Below are 19,539 nucleotides of genomic sequence, written 5' to 3'. Positions count from 1 at the left end.
GCGGCGTCTTTTCGGAGCGAATAATGCGACTGCCTTGAGCAAGGCTATGCGACAGGTTCAAAATATGAACCTGGGATTTCGCTCCGGGATCTGGTAAGTTTTTGTCCTTTTTTCTTCGAAATATTTCCTAAAATGGTGTTTTGAGTATTATGGCAGGCTGCATTAGACATTGCGGATTAAGTTCGTACCCTGAATTTGTGTCATGATTTTTGAAAGTGGTAAAAATGGGGCAAATCTGGTGACTAGCTGTCGAAATTGTACGTGTTGGACCAGATCAACCGTTTCTGATCAAAAGAGTCTCGTAACCCTCCGGCCTGGGGCCGTCGGGAGGAGGGTTACGTTACCGCAACTAATACTACGGGGGAATTCCCGAAGCGTGCAACAATTCGTTGTTACTTTATCAAGCCTCTCAACACAGTATAGCGCCCCCTGTTGTCCATAATGCATTGGATTTAATTTTGACCCACATCGTTCAAAAACTCCCATAGCAAACAGAGCAAACTGCTGTATTCAAAAATACACGGAAAAAACACTAAGAAGTCTTGTAGCATTTTACAGTACAGGGGAAATCATTCATTGACTTTTGAACTTTCACCCTGAGGCTCGTCTCATAAATTTTATAACACCAGTTTGATTTTCAAAACGTCTGGCCGAGATTTAATCTCTTGAAAATACAAGCAATGTCTCATCTCTCAACACCTAGGTGACTAATATTTTTTTATGAGTAATTTTATTTCAGAGTCTTATCCAAAATACATAAAGTTGGAAAACAACAACAACCCGCATGTCACAATATTGGGCAAACTGTCCTGTTCACAACGTTTCCAATTTCTTGGCCTCTCAAATCTGTCTATTATTAAAGGAACACGTTGCCTTGGATCGGACGAGTTGGTCAAAACAAAAGCGTTTGTAACCGTTTTTTATAAAATGCAAATGGTTGGAAAGATGTTTTAAAAGTAGAATACAATGATCCACACAAGTTTGCCTCGAAATTGCGTGGTTTTCCTTCTACTGTGCGAACTAACATGGTCGGCCATTTATGGGAGTCAAAATTTTGACCCCCATAAATGGCCGACGTGTTAGTCGACAAGGTAAAAGGAAAACCACGCAATTTCGAGGCATGTTTGTGTGGATCATTGTATTCTACTTTTACAACATCTTTCTACCCATATGCATTTTATAAAAAACGGTTACAAACGCTTTTCAAAGACCAACTCGACCGATCCAAGGCAACGTGTTCCTTTAAATATTCTGAGAGGGACATCTAACCCTTTTTTTCTCTCCCATCCCGAGAAACCAATAAATTCATAGGCCTATAGAGAGTGTATGGAGGAAGAAAGGTGAAAAAGTCATAACCTGGGCACACATTCATAACGCTGTTAAGCAGAAAATACTGCTTTCAGGCAAATTAATCTTTGCTAAGCATAAACCGAGTGAGGCACCGTTTCATCACAACCGTTAATGCAATTTTGGCTGGTAATCCGTTTTCTGTGCTTAGCAAGTTGTAATGCTTACAGGCTTTAGTGCAATTGCCAGCAAGCAGCATGGGAGGGAAGGAATCTTCCGGGGGATCCCCTGCAGGATCCTAAGGGTCACTAGATTTAAGTTCTCGTGTGAGAGGTCCGTCCCTATTAGCATGCTATAAGCATATCGCGCCAACTGCACTACTAGCTGCACTACTCTAGCGCCTTATCCAGTGCGCGCTCGCCGTCAAAGTGGTCCCGAGAATGGAACAGGTTGCGGGGAACAAAACAATAGTTTTCTGGCGATGCGCGATAGCACTGCCATGACGGGATTGGGACTTGAGTTAAGTCTACTGGTCACAATAAGACTGCCGGTGTGGCAGGGGATTCTGGTCCCCAAGAAAGTCGCCCCCCCCCCCCCCATACGACAAACTGTTTAGGCCTATTTTGAATCCCTCTCCTCAATCAGCCCATGTTACTGTTTCACTATTCTTGGTGAAATCTCCGGCGGACAGATTTCTCTACGACACTGGGTCATGCTAAGATGATCATCATCGTTATAAAGTTGCTATAGCCACAATTTGTACATGTGACATAGGAGTTTTGCTCACTCTGCTGCTGGCTGCGTTTTGTGCTAACACTACTTTTTGTGATCATCAAGCAGCGTTATGTGCACGGCCAGACCTACTGCTTTATAATTTTCGGCTGGGCGAAAAATGCCCAGGAAATTAACCAAAATGAAAAGTTATTTTTTGGTTGATGATCTTATTGCAGTAAACAGTTGTCTCTATATGCGCTTTTAGTTACGCTGGGCACGTTGCCTTGGATCGGTCGAGTTGGTCCTTGAAAAGCGTTCTGTAACCGTTTGTTATAAAATCGTTATGGTTAGAAAGATGTTGTAAAAGTAGGAATACAATGATCTACACAAATATGCCTCGAAGTTGCGTGGTTTTCCTTTTACTTTCAATTTCGAGGCGTATTTGTGTGGATCATTGTATTCTACTTTTATATCATCTTTCTACCTATAATGCATTTTACAACAAACGGTTACAAACGCTTTTTAAAGACCAACTCGTCCGATGAAGGCAACGTGTCCCTTTAACTGCCTGTATGCAACAGGGCCCAGTGGTCTCTCAGTCACCAATAAGATTAGACTTGACTCAAGTCCCAATCCCGTGCCAATCTCAGAAAACTACTGCTTTGTGTGATGCTCTGCATTCCCCGACCTATTCTCGGGACCACAATAGCTACAGTTTGACGGCGGCGGGTATGCCTAGGGACCTCTCGAACGAGAACGGGACTTGAATCAAGTCTACAATAAGATAGACCACACAGTCAAAATGTGAATAGCGCCCTCATGAGGCGAGACATAAAGAAAGTGAAGGGGCGATCATAGACTTTGTGGGCCTTTGCGGATAGAGACGGGCACTGATTGGATACAATGATTTAATTGGATAAACTTGCAGAGACGTATAAGCTTTCCATGTGTTATGATTGGTCCGAGGTCACGTTTGTACATGTTGTTTATGTAGCATGTGTACTTGTTTAAAAGTGTGAGTTGACTGCGAATCTCTCCTCTGTGAACTGAAAACGAGGTCAACTGACAGCATCTGGTCCTCCTCCTGTACCCATCTATAGCAAACTGTAGCTTATACAATAGGTAAAATAATGAGACACAAAATGACTTTCAGAATGGGTACGTACATGACGTAGGACACAAGACAATGAAGTTTCTTTCAAAATATTTACGTTTCTCAGGGGCATCGAGAATTACTTCTTTCTCGAAAACTATGTCACATCAGAGGGAGCCGTTTCTCACAATGTTTTATACCATCAACCTCTCCCCATTACTCGTCACCAAGTAAGGTCTTATGCTAATAATTATTTTGAGTAATTACCAATAGTGTCCATGCCTTTAACACGTACCGAAATCTGGTTCCCAAAACCTTGTGTTTTGTTCAGAGAGGAAGGCTATTGCCCTATGGGGCTAGATCTGATTACCAAACGGTCGAGTTGTCCTTGTTTGAAGGACTATACTAATACACAGACGATCAGTGTTCAAAGTCATTGGTGTGTCCTGTCTGCATTAACGATTTTGATTCTAACAATGTGGTCAAACTATTATTTTTGGTCCTTCAAGTGCGAGTATACTCCAGAGGAGGTTTCTGCACAGTATAGGAAGATGAAGTTATAATGGTTGGAGCACATTATTTCATATAATCATTTAGGACATTGGTGAAATTGCAATATTGCTGAACAACTCCAGAGCTGTTGTTCCATCAAGAAACATGTTCTCTTATAGGCCAGTAAAATCTTCATAATCGTACACAAACCCCGGGAAACATACACCCCCCAAAAAGCAAAAAAGTGGCGATCTACTTTGAAAACGTTTGGGTTGTATAGCTTTTTGAAAACTAGGCCAAGAAGTAGTCCCAGCCAATTTTCTATACCTTCCAAAAGCAGGCCAGTTCTTTCCAGAACTGAGAAGTCTCCCGAACAATCTGATAAATCTACTCCGCGTTATATTTAGTAGAATCATTAAAGAAAGACAGTTCTCTAAGAACAAACCCTACCTGGCAAGCACATACACACCTAATACAATACCGCAAACCATTATTAATACCTCACCACGCAACACCTCAAGTCATTGTAAGCCATGGTTAGTGTTAATTGCACAAAATGTGTAGTTTTGAGCTCGAAATGTTTGAAAGTGATCATGGGTTTGACACTTTTTTTCTCGTGATTTCATGTATTATGGTGGCTTACATGAAGTGCGGATATTGGTCTGTTACAACTACTATACCTTGTCATCGTGACATTAACAGAGCATGGGTGTCGTTGAGAATTTGTTGTGAATCATTTTCTCGAGAATAAAGTGAATAATTAAATTTGACAATAACATTCACACTATTGTATACTGGGGGTGGTAAGACAAAGCCTAATCATACAGTCAGTCACAATTAGGATAGGGTGGGGAGTGGAATTCCGGTCATTCAAAAGTAATACTTTATGGTGAAGGGGGGAAACCCCAAATCGCTTAAAGGTGAGCTACAATTGTGTATGTTTGTGCACTCTGGGTATAGTTAAAGGCACTGTACTCTATATATTGGTAAGAACTCAACATAATTGTTAGCATGAAAACTTATTTGGTAACGAGCAATGGAGAGCTGTTGATAAAACTTGCGAGAAACGGCTCCCTCTGAAGTAACGTATAGTTTTTGAGAGGAGGTAATTTCTCCATCAAATAATTATTTAAAGACTTCATGAATGAAGGATTTTATTGGGCATCTGAAAGCACACAAATGTGTGCAACAAGGGTGTTTTTTCTTCCATTATTCTCTTGCAACGTCGAAGACCAATTGAGTGAAAATTTCCACAGATTTGTTAATATTTTAGGCATATTTTAGGACACAATAAGTGAAAACTCCGCATCTCTTGTCACAGATTCGAGAACAGACAATAGGCTGACCCTTTACAAAGGCAATGAAGGCGATTGCCTTCATATGCCTTGGTGCCATTGAGAAGCTCGAGTAGAAATTTACAATTTCCTCATATCGAGCAAGACTCGCATCGAGCAAGACAGAGAGATTATTAAAAACGTAAAGTATTGTTTATTCCCATCCAACATGAACTTGAAAAACGCATCGAGGGTAAACAAAGAGATCATTCAAACCAAGTTAGGTCTCATTGGTTTTGGGTTTTTTTTTTTTCCAAACCTGAACTTGAAAAATGCTTCATGGGATTCGCATGTCCAAAACAGGTGCCGCTGACGTCAATGGACAGCCATCAAGACAGGTTGATTTATAGCTAGGATTAAAGACGTGACATTGGGCCATCAGACATACCTGCGATTATGCAAGACACCCTTGGCGTGTTCTTTACAACGCAGTGAGTTATAACAGCACCTTGAAAGTTATTTGTTATTTTCAATTGAGGGACTCTAAATCCACCATGGACACAAACAGAAATTGGCGACAGGCCAGAATGACTTCCGGCCAGCAAGGTCTCCGGACTTCAAAACAAAACCGGCCTTGATGGTGAAAGTATTGCGTGACTTGGTACGTTGCGTCTCCTTTGTCCGTAACAAGAATACAGTCACAACTGAAAAGTTATGAATGAACAGCGCGCAAAGGAAACGTGACGTAAGAATACAAGTCATATAGAGCGTAACCATCAATAGTGTTTACGGGTATAAAAATAGGAACCATTGAGAGAACTTCGTGAAGATGGATTTGTTCGGAATATCAGACTGACCATAAATAGGGTCATTTCTCTATGGACTTACAGTAAGGCCTAAACCTTTCAAAAGACGCGATGTGAAATTGAGCGATTTCTGTTCCTTCATTGGTAGTATATACTACAGAGTGAACACTTTGGTAATGGTTTATTTAACCTGAATGAAAAAAAAAAAAAAAAAAAAAATGACAACATTCAAATTTACAAAGTTTTTACCATATCTTGTCTGGTGTCAGTTTCGCTCTTTACAGAGTAAAAGTCAATCTGTGTCACTCTTTTTTTAGTCAAATTGGAACGAACTTCAATCTAAACCGAGTTGAAAGTACCGTCTTACACACAAAAAAGAGCTGTGTCCACTGTCCAACCATAATGGCTTTGAAAGAGTGATGGCGGACAAAACGAGTGGTTTTAAATTAAAGGCACTGGACACTATTGGTAGTTTACTAACACAAACATTGTTAGCATGGAAACTTACTTAGTAACGAGCATTGAAGAGCTATCGATAGTTTAAGACATTGTGAGAGACGGCTCCTTCTGAAGTAACGTAGTTTTTGAGAAAGAAGTCATTTCTCACTTAAATATTTGAGTTGAAATCGAGACCTCAGCTAAGGCCTCGAATTCAAGAACCTGTGGGTGTTTTTCTTCCATTATTCCCTCGAAACTTCGAATACCAATTGAGTTCAAATTTTCACAGGTTTGTTATTTTGTGCGTATGTTGAGATACACCAAATAAGAAGACTGGTATTTGACAAAAACCAAAGGTGTCCAGTGCCTTTAACGGTTAACGTAACTCGAACGTCGTGAAACGTAAACGTAATAATATACAAAGGCCAGAGTATAGGCGTTGGGGTATCCTTTTAATCTATGAAAGAATGATCACTGTATGCTGATGCGAGCTTTAACGTTGGGACTGAATTTTACCTCCCCCAAATCCCCCAAATTATGTAAACTCACCTAAGAACGTGTTGTATAAGAGGGACACGGCTGATGGGCGTGGCTTAATGTTATTGAACGGCGACCTAGACGAGGACACAGTTGCATAAATAAATTGGGACAAGTTTGTGTTAAAGGACACCTTTGGTAAATGTCAAAGACCAGTCTTCTCGCTTGGTGTATTTCAAAACGCTTAAAATAACAAACGTGAAAAGTTGAAATCAATAATTGGTCGTCGAAGTTGCGCGAGAACAATGGACGAAAAAACACCCTTGTCGCACAAGTTGTGTGCAATTCTAGACCTCAGCCTAGGTCTCGAATTCAATTCAAAAATGTTTTAGTGTGAAATTACTTCTTTTTTTTCAAAAACTCCGTTGCTTCAGAGGGAGCCGTTTCTCACAATGTTTTATATTTAGCGCTCCGTTGCTCGTTACCAAATAGGCCTAAGTTTGTATTTGCTTACAATTATTGTGAGTAATTACCAATAGTGTCCAGTGTCGTTCAGGAGAATGGACGCGAAAGTGTAGTTTCGTGGATAAAATCGACTTTTGGAAAGACAGTCATTTTTAAGTTAAAGTATCACTTTAATCTGTACACTTAACTGTAGATGGTAGGAACCTGCAGTGGATACGTACAAATAATCCACACTTTCATCAATAGAGTGACGTCACAGAATAGTTTAAAAGCACTAGACACTATTGGTAATTGTCAATGACCAGTCTTCTCACTTGGTGTATCTCAACAAATGCATAAAATAACAAACCTGTGAAAATTTGAGCTAAATTGGTCGTCGAAGTTGCGAGATAATAATAAACTTGTCACACCAAGTCATGTGTGCTTTCAGAGGCTTGATTACGAGACCTCAAATTCTGAATATGAGGTCTCGAAATCAAATTCGTTGAAAATTACTTCTTTCTCGAAAACTACATCATTTCAGGGAGCCGTTTCTCACAATGTCAACCTCCCCCCATTACTCGTTACCAAGTAAGGTTTTATGCTTTTATTTTGAGTAATTACCAATAATGTCCACTGCCTTTAAAACCTATGTTACGTAATAGCTAAGCACTTGATAATTTCACAGAATACAATCTCATTGCATATCATTTCGTTGAAATCTTTCGTTTTTGTATCCGCTCTTTCTTTTGTTTCACCGTATGGAAAATGCGGGGGATTCCCGGGTCCAGTAAGAATGGGAATCCCCCGGGATTTACTCCCGTGTTTTTAAAGGGAAGGAACACGTTTGGTAGTTACTCAAAACAAATATTAACTTAAAAACTGACTTGGTAACGAGCGTTAGGGAGCTGTGGATAGTATAAAACATTGTGAGAAACGGCTCCCTCTGAAGTAGCATAGATTTTTGAGAAAGATGTAATTTCTCACTAAAATAATAAAAGGGTGTTGTTTCTCTCATCATTTTCTCGCAACTTCGATGACCGATTGAGCTCAAATTTTCACAGGTGTGTTATTTTATGCTAATGTTGGGATACACCAAGTGAGAAGACTGGTCTTTGACAGTTACCAATAGTGTCCATGCCTTTAAGTTAGCAGATTGCTTTTACATGGGATCTGATTTACTACCATAATCAGAATCCAACAGTTTAGGTGGTGCATTTTAGGTAAAGGACCCTAGTCAACTAACACTTTGGAGCTGGGGTCAATGGTTTCTGTTAAGAATTGTCACTTGTATGCGGTGTTGTAGTCAAGGTTTTTTCAGTCATGTTCCAAGTTGTGTCGAGTACTAAGGTGGCAAAATAATATTCAGGCCATCAAATCCGTGTACAAGTGTCTGAGAACCGAGTTTTAAGATGCCCAAAGAACCGTAATAGCCTGGATAGTACGTCTTTAACAATTACCAAACGTGTCCCTCCCTTTTAAGTATTCATCCGGTCCAAATGACCATTCATACTTTGAAATCAAAGTACATGTCGCCTGGGGCCAATTTCATAGAGCTGCTTAAGCAAAAAATTTGCTTAAGCACAAAAATAGCTTGCTTATTTTACACTTGTTACTGGCCAAAATGTCATGCCATACATTGCTTATGACTAGTAATATTAAGCTGTTGTTTACTTAGCATAACAATTGAGTGGAGTCTTGGCCGGTAATCTGATTTTACTAAGCAATGAATTTTTTGCTTAAGCAAAATTTTGTGCTTAAGCAGCTCTATGAAATTGGGCCCTGGTGAGTGTTTCATGCATTCTACTTCGGTACAAGATAATGTGCACTTATAAAAAAGAACTTTTGCGGATAAACACATTTTTGGCAGACATAACAACAAAATAATTTGCTTCCAAGTTACTACAAAATCATTTCCTTGACTGAAAGTATTACTTGTTTTTCCCAAGTATCCAGCGAAATAGTTTCGCCATGTGCTAATTCGTTTTAAAAGAAAATAATAATGCGATCAATTCGAAGCGATGGCCGGCCGTTTTAGGGGGCTTCGCACTTTTGGTAACGCAGCATTTTTTAACAAAGTTTAACTTCACAAGTGTTGGATCGTCTCTTCGAAATTAAACTACAACTTCATAATTCTCGCTTTTACTGACATGTTACAGGGCTGACATATTATATGAATATGTACAAAATATTCATGCGACGTCGGGGCCTCTGGAAAAAAGTCAGGTCCCCTGTATTACTGACACAATCAAAGTAATTTTCAGTTGTTCGGTGAGCCATATACCACTGGCGGTATTTTAAGGGTACTAGACATTATTGGTTATTACTCAAACTAATTGTAAACATAAAAACTTACTTACAATGGAGAGCCGTTGATAGTTTAAAGGGACACGTTGCCTTGGATCGGACGAGTTGGCCTTTGAAAAGCGTTTGTAACCGTTTGTTATAAAATGCATATGGTTGGAAAGATGTTTTAAAAGTAGAATACAATGATCCACACATATTTGCCTCGAAATTGCGTGATTTCCTTTTACTTTGCGAACTAACAATCGGCCATTTATGGGAGTTAAAAATTTGACTCCCATAAATGGCCGACCGTGTTTGCCGACGAGGTAAGAGAAAAACCACGCAATTTCATTATATTCTACTTTTAAAATATCTTTCTAATCACAAACGGTTACAAACGCTTTTCAAAGACCAACTCGACCGATCCAAAGGCAACGTGTTCCTTTAAAACATTGTGAGAGACGGCTACCTCTGAATAAAGTAACGTAGTTTTCTTGGAAGAAGTAATTTTCCACTTAAATATTTTGATTTGATTTCGAGACCTTAGAACTAGATTTTGAGGTCTCGAGATCAAGCAACTGAAAGCACAAAACATTGTGTGACAAGGGTGTTTTTACTTTCATTATTATCTCGCAACTCCGAAAACCGATTGAGCTCAAATTTTCACAGGTTTGTTATTTTGTGAATATGTTGCGATACACCGAGTGAGAAGACTGGTCTTTGACAATTACCAAAGGTGCCCAGTGTCTTTAAGGACAAGTGTTGGGGTGAGGTCATTGTTTAGACACGCCTAAATTGCGCTCGATGATTTTTACTCCCTTGACCCACATACAAACAAGTGGCCTCAGTCATCCAACATCATCCTCTAATATAATATCACTTCACTATATGGACTACTACTAGCCTGACACATGGACACTGTAAATATGAGGTGTTAAAGGAACATTACATCATTGGTTTTTGCTAACAAAACAGTTGCTTGCAGTGTAAACACTTTATGTAAACCACCATATATATAAAATGACAAACCTGCAGATCGATCGGCCATCTTGGTCACTAGAGAATAGTGAAATACCGATTACAAATTTTGCATTGCATCGATATCAAAATAAAAATGAATAAAACGCTCACTGAGCGATAAACTCAAAACGTGAAATTAGATTATGTATTTCTCATCAAACATGACATTTCAGACAGAAATATTTCAAGGGATGTTTTCAACTATCATCATCATTAGAGCGTGTAAGTTGTATGTAAATCTGTGATCTCCACGATTTTAGTGTTTCTTAACAATTCTGTAACAGAGACACCGAACACGGTATCAAAATTAACATAGGTAAGGGTGTTAAAGGCAGTGGACACTATTGGTAATTACTCAAAATATTTATTGGCATAAAACCTTTCTTGGTGACGAGTAATGGGGAGAGGTTGATGGTATAAAACATTGTGAGAAACGGCTCCCTCTGAAGTGCCATAGTTTTCGAGAAAGAAGTAATTTTCCACGAATTTGATTTCGAGACCTCAGATTTAGAACTTGAGGTCTCGAAATCAACCATCTAAACGCACACAAGTTCGTGTGACAAGGGTTATTTTTCTTTCATTATTATCTCGCAACTTCGATGACCGATTGCGCTCAAATTTTCACATGTTTGTTATTTAATGCATATGTTTAGATACACCAACTGTGAAGGCTACTCTTTGACAATTATCAATAGTGTCCACTGCCTTTAAAACAATACAAATTCTAATAGTTGTTGCCGAAATGTGGCTTATTTTATCACCGTTTGGTGTAAAATGATGATTCTTGTACGTGTGACACCACCGATGTTGTCAATTTACCACCCCACTTTCCAGTCAGGAAGCAATGGTGAGTACTATTTGATCCATTATTACAGAAGGATACAGAAGGATTTGGGAGGGCAGTGGGCTGTAGTAAAATGTTCACAGGTTTGATGGATCTTTACCGGCGTTTACTAATTTAGAGCAGCTGAGCAAAACTGCCTCTTCCCCGAATCAACTTAATAGAGTTGTTCCAGTCTACATAAATAACTACCCGGGTTTAACTCGTGCAAAGTCATGGATGCACAATGGAAAACACCCGGAACGACTGATTGTTTCAAAATACATGATTTATATGAGGCAATTCGGGGAACGAACTCTTCAATCTGGTGACCTGCTTGAGTCGTCAGGAGAAGGTCCGGTTTGCATTGAACTGGTTTATCATGAATTGCGAAATGTTCTCGTTAAAGACACTGGATAGGCCCTACCTTTGGTAATTGTCAATGACCATTATTCTCACTGGTGTATTCCAACATATGCATACAATAACAAATGTACAAATTTTGACTCAATTGGTCATCGAAGTTGCAAGAGAATAATGACAACAAAAAAACACCCTTGTTGCACAAATTTATGTGCTTTTAGAAAATACCCGTTTTCTCAAAAACTACATTACTTCAGAGGGACCCGTTTCTCACAATGTTTTATACTATCAAACAGCTCTCCATTGCTCGTTACCAAGTAAAGTTCCGCCTCTGGTAATTTTGAGTAGGCTATTAACTAAACAGTGTCCAGTGCCTTTTAAGCAACTCGTTCGACGACGTTCCGGGAGCCCGCGCGTAAAAAGAAAATCCCCGCAGCGCATCGTATGATTTCTGGACTGTTGCGATAACCTACAACACCCTCAATTAATGGCGCTTGTGTCACAGGTTACACTTATTAGCTATTAGGGCACACCTGCAACTATGTATATGTGAACTAGACTGATGTTTGCTGTGGTTGGTAAAGTCAATATACAAACCCCGTACGCCCCTGACATTGATAATATTCACCGTAGTGTATACACAGGATGAGTTGAACTATTTATGGGTAATCAAACCGGAAACGTTTCCATTGATCGTAGTGTGATATAATCAGTATAACGGAAAATAGTATTTATTAGTATTATTATTCCTAGTATATTAACTAAAGTAACTATAGTTTAACTATGGAGAATATTCACCGTAGTGTATACACAGGATGAGTTGAACTATTTATGGGTATATTCAAACCGGAAACGTTTCCATTGATCGTCGTGTGATATAATCAGTATTACCGAAAATAGTATTTATTAGTATTATTATTCCTAGTATATTAACTAAAGTAACTATAGTTTAACTATGGAGAATATTCACCGTAGTGTATACACAAGATGAGTTGAACTATTTATGGGTATTCAAACCGGAAAAACGTTTACATTGATCGTCGTGTGATATAATCAACGTTTATACCGAGAATAGTTGTTATAAGTATATTATAATAACTACAGTCAACTATAGTTATTACCATATCAAACTATGATAATATTCACCATAGTGTATACACAAGATGAGTTGAACTATTTATGGGTAATCTAACCGGAAACGTTTCCATTGATCGTAGTGTGATATAATCAGTATTACCGAAAATAGTATTTATTAGTATTACTATTCATAGTATATTAACTAAAGTAAACTATAGTTTAACTATTGAGAATATTCACCGTAGTGTATACACAGGATGAGTTAAACTATTTATGGGTATTCAAACCGGAAACGTTTCCATTGATCGTCGTGTGATATAATCAACATTACCGAGAATAGTTATTATAAGTATATTATAACAACTACAGTCAACTATAGTTATTACCATATCAAACTATGATAATATTCACCATAGTGTATACACAATATGAGTTGAACTTTTATGGGTATACTAACCGGAAACGTTTCCATTGATCGTAGTGTGATATAATCAGTATTACCGAAAATAGTATTTATTAGTATTACTATTCATAGTATATTAACTAAAGTAAACTATAGTTTAAGTATTGAGAATATTCACCGTAGTGTATACACAGGATGAGTTGAACTATTTATGGGTATTCAAACCGGAAACGTTTGTAATCAGTATTACCGAAAATAGTATTCATTTGTATTGTTATTAAAAGTATTATAACTATTATTGTAAGCTATATAACTATAGTAAACTATATAGTTTTTATATCGCGGCCGTCATTCTACATCTTTTGGTTTCGAATCGTCAGTTCCCATTCATATAACTGAGTGATACCATGTCCATTTGATTTGTTTCTGTTCTTTGTCACGAAAAGTTTTGTGATTGGCAAAATAAATCACTTTCGGTGATACGCTTCCAGCGAGCCAAAAAATGGTTACTCGCCACCCCCCCCCCCCCCCCCCCCACGGTGTCTGCTCTTGTAGCATAAGAAATTGATTATTTATTGTTTGGGGGCAATGTAGCGGGTTGCCTGTCTTGCACAATAATCCATGACGAAGACAGGGCAGGTCTACGTCTGTCTCTACCCCCTTAGAATGGTGAGTTTAGTCTACTCAAAAGTAGAGTAATGGAAAACCATCGCAGTTGAACTTGAAACTTGAAAGAAAAGCCCGCTCCCCATAAATAAACATAAAAGCCAATCCTTAGCATGCAATATCCACCACACACGGTCACTGACACTGAATGTATAAACTACCATCGTCTACATTTTTTTTAACGTGGGGCTTCAGCTGTAGACATTGACCTAATTCCAGCACACTGTTTATCTTTGCCGAAATCCAGCCTCGCTGTATGCGATGATGGCACGAGTGCATTCGGAAGTAACTCTAAAGGTAATTGAAGTGTAACTGTTTGGTGTTTTGTAACGGCTCGGCAAAAAGGAACCCCTTTGTCAGGTCTCTGTGAGAGTTCTTTTCAGAACCACCCCAACTCGAGATTATCGTTACATGGTGTTACCGCAAACCTTTACTATATCGTATTTCCACCGAGCAAAGTTTCAAATCCTACTTATCTCTGGGTTTTGTTGTGTTGCGCAGACGACCGAGAAGGTAGTTAACCGCATCTTCGAGAAAGGTTTTTGAAAGGATGTTCTCGTGTTTTCCCGCCCATAATACGATATTCAGAGCACAATCAAACGCCTGAGGTTTCGGATTTACTTTAAAGAGCGGGAATTTCAACCTGATCGGGTACCGGTGACGACTCAAAGCAGCCTTTATCCTACTTCCAAAAAAGTACGGGATTACTCATTTCGGGTTGATGATAATTAATACGTTTTCGTTCTGAAAGGCTCAATCATTTATATAAAGTTCATTACCCACAAGTTAATTTCGTCTGAAATACCAGTGTCGAAATTGAGGACAGAATAGTATAACAACCTATGCTGCGACGGAAAATGTACGGAGTAACGATTGAAAACTTGAGGATTGAAATAAATTCACTCTTCCAAAAGGTGATGTGTGCTTTGACTCAGTTCCGAAGACCCGACTAAGTTTCGAAGACCTGACTAGTGTCGAAGACCTGACTGGTTTGGAAGACCTCACTCAGTTTCGATGACCTTAAAAGTTTCGAGGACCTGACTTGAGTTCGAAGACCTGGCTCAGTTTCGAGGAAAAGACTCAGTTTTGAAGACCTGACATAGTTTCGAAAACTTGACTAAGTTTCGAAAACCTTAAAAGTTTCGAGGACCTGACTAGTGTCGAAGACCTGACTGGTTTCGAAGACCTGACTGAGTTTCGATGACCTTAGAAGTTTCGAGGACCTGACTTGAGTTCGAAGACCTGGCTCAGTTTCGTGGACAAGACTCAGTTTTGAAGACCTGACATAGTTTCCAAAATTTGACTCAGTTTCGAAGACCTTAAAAGTTTCGAGGACCTGACTTGAATTCGAAGACCTGGCTCAGTTTCGAGGACAAGACTCAGTTTGGAAGACCTGACTCAATTTTACAGACCTGGCTCAGTTTTGAAAAATCCAAAAAAGTTTCGGAGACCTGACTCATTTTTGAAGACCCGACGTGTCGACGATCTGACATAGTTTAGAAGACCTGACATCGCTGTTGTCTCAAAAACCCGACCACAGAGGTAGACGAACTGTTCACCAGTTGAACGTACGGAGTAATGATTGGGGATTGAGGATTGGAACCAAATAACTCTTCCAATAGGTGTGTGATTTGACTCGGTTTCTAAAACCTGACGTGCCGAAGACCTAACATAGTTTAGAAGACCTGACTACATCGTTGTTGTCTCAAAAACCCGACCACAGAATTTGACGAAATGTTCACCCATGAGTTGAATGTACGGAGAATAATGATTGAACACTCGAGGATTGGAATAAATTCAGTTTGACTCAGTTTTGATGACCTGACTCAATTTCAAAGTCCTGACTCGGTTTCCAAGACCTGACGTGTCGAAGACCTGGCATTCTGATCCGGGCCCATTCTGATCCGGGTCCATTCTGATGCGGGTCCATTCTGATCCGGGTCCATTCTGATGCGGGTCCATTCTGATGCGGGTCCATTCTGATCCGGGTCCATTCTGATCCGGGTCCATTCTGATCCGGGTCCATTCTGATCCGGGTCCATTTTGGAGCGTTTTGGAGCGTTCAAACATAATGAGATATCAATTTTCTATTCCCATCTCGAAACAGTGTCGAAAGTCGTCAGTGTCGCAAAATCATCATCCTCATGGCAGATAACAAGCATGCAGTGATAAAGGAAACAACAATACACCATTGTATTATCGAATCACCTTCTTCTTCCAAGTCCACCATCTACTCTAATTTAAATGCTTGGCCAGGATTGACCGCATCTCACAGCTCTCTCGAATGATGCCATCAGGTCTTCAAGACAGCACTGCTCCTCCGGGGTTCGGCATCGTAGAAGGTGCGGCATAGATTGGGATGCTGTGCTACACTCGCATTGGTGTCATCATCGTCGGTGTAGGCCTACCCCCATTTCTTTGTCTTGCATCGTCCTACGTCCGTTCGTAGTCTATTCAGGGACTTCCATGTTCTCCAGTCCAGGGGGTTACTGTGCTTGAGTTGGGAGGGTCAACTATTACCGAACATTAATAACACCTAATAATACATGAGGAAATCTGATCACCGGAAAGGATAAGGAAATAATGTGATAACACCACCATGAAATATTATCAAAATGATAACAATACATTATGATAAATTGGGACACTACATTACCCTTTCAGCCTTTCACCGAATTCGTCAAGTTTATGTTTTTCATGCAACTGAGATGCCTTGCCCAGCGTCGGTGTTGACAATGCATGTTTACCCCTCATTACGAAACTGAAATCTGTTTCGAGATAGTTTTGCGGTCCCATTATCAGTGCATTAGATAACTGTTACTCGGTATCCCCTCCCGTAATACAGGCACGTGCTGAAGGTCGTCCAGACTTCAGTCATCCGAGCCTCAGAAAGAATAGAGGTACTGCTGCGATAAGCACACACAATACACCATTGTATTCCCCCAAAAGGTGCCGTGTCGTGACGTGTACATCAAAGCCCTGGTACGCAAGCCTAAAAAGTTTTACCTTGCGCGAGAACCCGTAGGGAGATGCTTCACGGGGTAGTTTGACCAATCAGCGTGCCACGAGAATCTCGTCCGTAGAAATGAATGGGGACACTAGAGTATGCTGTAGTACTTGCCAGTCGGTTCAGCGTGCAAACCCCACGTGTGCGTGCGTCGAGTCACCATCCACACTGGGTATAAATAGCCGTTGGAGCCTACTTCTGCTGTCACTACTACTAGAAACCCGTCAACGCACCCGCTCCACACATCCCCTGCTCCTCTCTACACTACACACAACCCACCAGAACCACTCCACGACTATTACCTGCTGCCGTATTACAACAACTCCACAAGATTACATCATCATGGCGTTACGAGAAGGCGACCCGCACGTAGCAAGACTCTTCAAGTCCGTACAGAAAGAGTACCCAGAACCGGTCGAGGCAAGATTAAAAGGTAAGATTTTTCAATAATTTGTTGTTTTGTTAAATTAGAATAATAGTTTTGGGGTAAAACGCAGGGATCTGCTAGTGGGGGTTTTGTTGGTACGATTCCAATTTTTGGTGGTAACTAGACAACACGTGTGTGGCGTATAGTTCTTGTATATCAGACACAGCGATTGCTTCCGGTCTTCTGTTGTTAAAGCGGTTGATCGGCTCGCTGACCAAAAACCGCAAATTTGACAAAATCAACTTTGTACAAATCACCGTCTTTGTGTTTGCCAGAGGTTCGTGCCTGTGACACAATCAACTGGTTTTGTTTGTTTCTTCGAGTGTCTGCAGTTTAGTGAATGAAAAGCTTTGTGCGGTTGATTTTTGCCAATTTCCCATTGTTTGCATACGCATGGCTAACAATAAAGAACCCATTGAAAACTGTTATCCCCTATGAGTGTGAAGGTCCCCTACTGACAAAAATAGTTTAGTTGTTAAAGATGGTCTATGCTTTGTTCGGGTATCCTTTAATAACAGACAACAATCCTTTCTTATTTTAGCGCCAAAACAATATTTTCCAAAGAGAATCAGAATTGTCGTCTGCTTTCCCATTGTTTGCGGGGCAAACCTGCTGGAGGTACTATTTATCTTGTCAACGGTTTGTTTCTTACAAACCAAACGGCTGTCAAAACAATATTGTGCCCTCCCCCAACCTCCCAACCCTAAAATTTCCCCATCTTTTTGGCGTAGATTGCCGGGGACTAGTTGCCTGTAAACGACATAGTGAGAAATGGTCCTCATATCAACTTAATTTGTTTACAAGTAAGATTTCATAATAATTGCCTTCGACTGAGAAAAACGTCTTACAAAACATTACGTGACTAGTTAAAGGTTTGAAACCGCTCAATTTATGTAAAGTTGGCTTTTGGATTGGCAATGCCCGGTTTTTTTTTGTGTTTTTTTGTGTTTTTTTTTTTTTTTTTTTTTTTTTTTTTTTTTGGGGGGGGGGGGGGGGCGGGAGCAGGGGGTAGTCCCGTACAGAGATGGGGGGGTGGGGTACATAAGGAAGGTTACAGATTAAAGGGTTATATGCATTATGATTGTATTATACATCTACAGCTACATAATGCATCATCCGACGGGTCAACAGCAAGGAAAACCCATAACCTAAAACTAACTTACTTGTGGGGTGGTGATGACAACGGAGACATATTGCGTCTGCCTTTTTTCTTCGCCCTTGACCGCTAATAAACTTATCAGCAAATATTTAGCCCCAAGTTACCATTGTACCAACCCTTAACAAACTGATTAACTCGCAACCTTGGCCTTCTTTTCATAGCGTTCTTTGATCTTGGACTTCAGACCCGCTTTAAACAAACCTTGGGGTTATTAATAGAAAGACTGGAAAGATGGTGGAATTAAAGGGACGTATAGGTCCAAAATAATGGACTGTTTGAATTTCAAGTGCGTATGAAATTACGGGACGAAATTGGTCAGAACAATGTTAAGTTTTATGTGTGCATGATTCTGTTTCTTAAAATACTTCAGTTTAACATTGATCATTGCTGTAAACCATCTTGTGAAAGTATTGTAACATCCATAAGTTACATTCAAGTGAAAAGTAGTTTTACAATTCAACAATAACGAAAAATAGAATAAAAGGTGTCGCAAAATTATATCTTATTGAAAAATCTGGAAAAAGATTTTAGCGCGGTACATCCCCTTTAACTCAAACATAATTATGGCATACGTGTGGTATTGGTGTTTTTCTCATCTTGTATAAAACTTCGTCAAAAATAACGACAACGTATCACTTGTGACAACTGTGCAACTTTTTAGAGTATGGGTTTTTATTCAAAATTCCTGGCTCTGTGAAAAGTGTTGGGAGTAAATGTCAAGTGTGTCTTTGACATTTCATTTGGAGTTTGGTTAAGTGGGCGGAGATCTTTGATTCGTGGAAAGGGCGGCCCTTTGAAGTTCTTAAATGATTAAAACAACCGTGAGTAAAACGGCTGCATGAAAGACTTTGTTTGTCAACAATAACATACAGGGAAAGTACTAAGGATTTTATCTTTTGTAAAACAAAACAAAACTTATTTCCTCTCCATCGTGTTATCACATCACACCATGCTCAATTTCACCCTCAAAGTTTCCCGTTGGCAAATCGTTCAATGCAAATAAAGGAGAAAGGTCCAGATATTTGTAGACAAAATATTCATGTTAAAATTAGCACGACGATGTCGCCCCGGGTAAAGAAAACCCAAATTGCGGTCTGAACCACTCAGGACTCTCCGCGACCGACGGGTGGTAACCCACATTTAAAAAAAAAAATTAACTCTCGTCCCGTGTGAAGCAAAAAAAGAGAAACAAGCTGTCAACATTCTTCACCTCATTAGAGGTCAAATAAAACTGACCCTCAAACTTCCAAAAAGTATACCTTGAAAGGATGTAATACCTTGCAAGG

At 39.7% G+C, this 19,539-nt stretch overlaps 2 protein-coding genes across 2 annotated transcripts in view; one reads left to right on the top strand and one right to left on the bottom strand.

The window, feature by feature from the left end:
* LOC139950866 (uncharacterized) overlaps positions 1–19,539 on the bottom strand; it is a 76,518-nt gene that overhangs the window by 14,968 nt on the left and 42,011 nt on the right. The window lies entirely within an intron of this gene.
* Positions 16,891–19,539, top strand: part of LOC139950867 (retinoid isomerohydrolase-like) — a 33,852-nt gene continuing 31,203 nt past the window's right edge. The window contains exon 1 of the mRNA XM_071949703.1: positions 16,891–17,100. Coding sequence (XP_071805804.1) covers positions 17,010–17,100 — 91 coding nt within the window. The 5' untranslated portion in view covers positions 16,891–17,009. The remainder of the gene's footprint in view (positions 17,101–19,539) is intronic.

This window comes from Asterias amurensis, chromosome 18 (genome assembly GCF_032118995.1).
Source record: "Asterias amurensis chromosome 18, ASM3211899v1".
In the NCBI taxonomy this organism is placed as follows: Eukaryota; Metazoa; Echinodermata; class Asteroidea; order Forcipulatida; family Asteriidae; genus Asterias; species Asterias amurensis.
The sequence above is the reverse complement of the archived record's forward strand: the minus strand, read 5'-3'. Positions and strand labels throughout refer to the sequence as shown.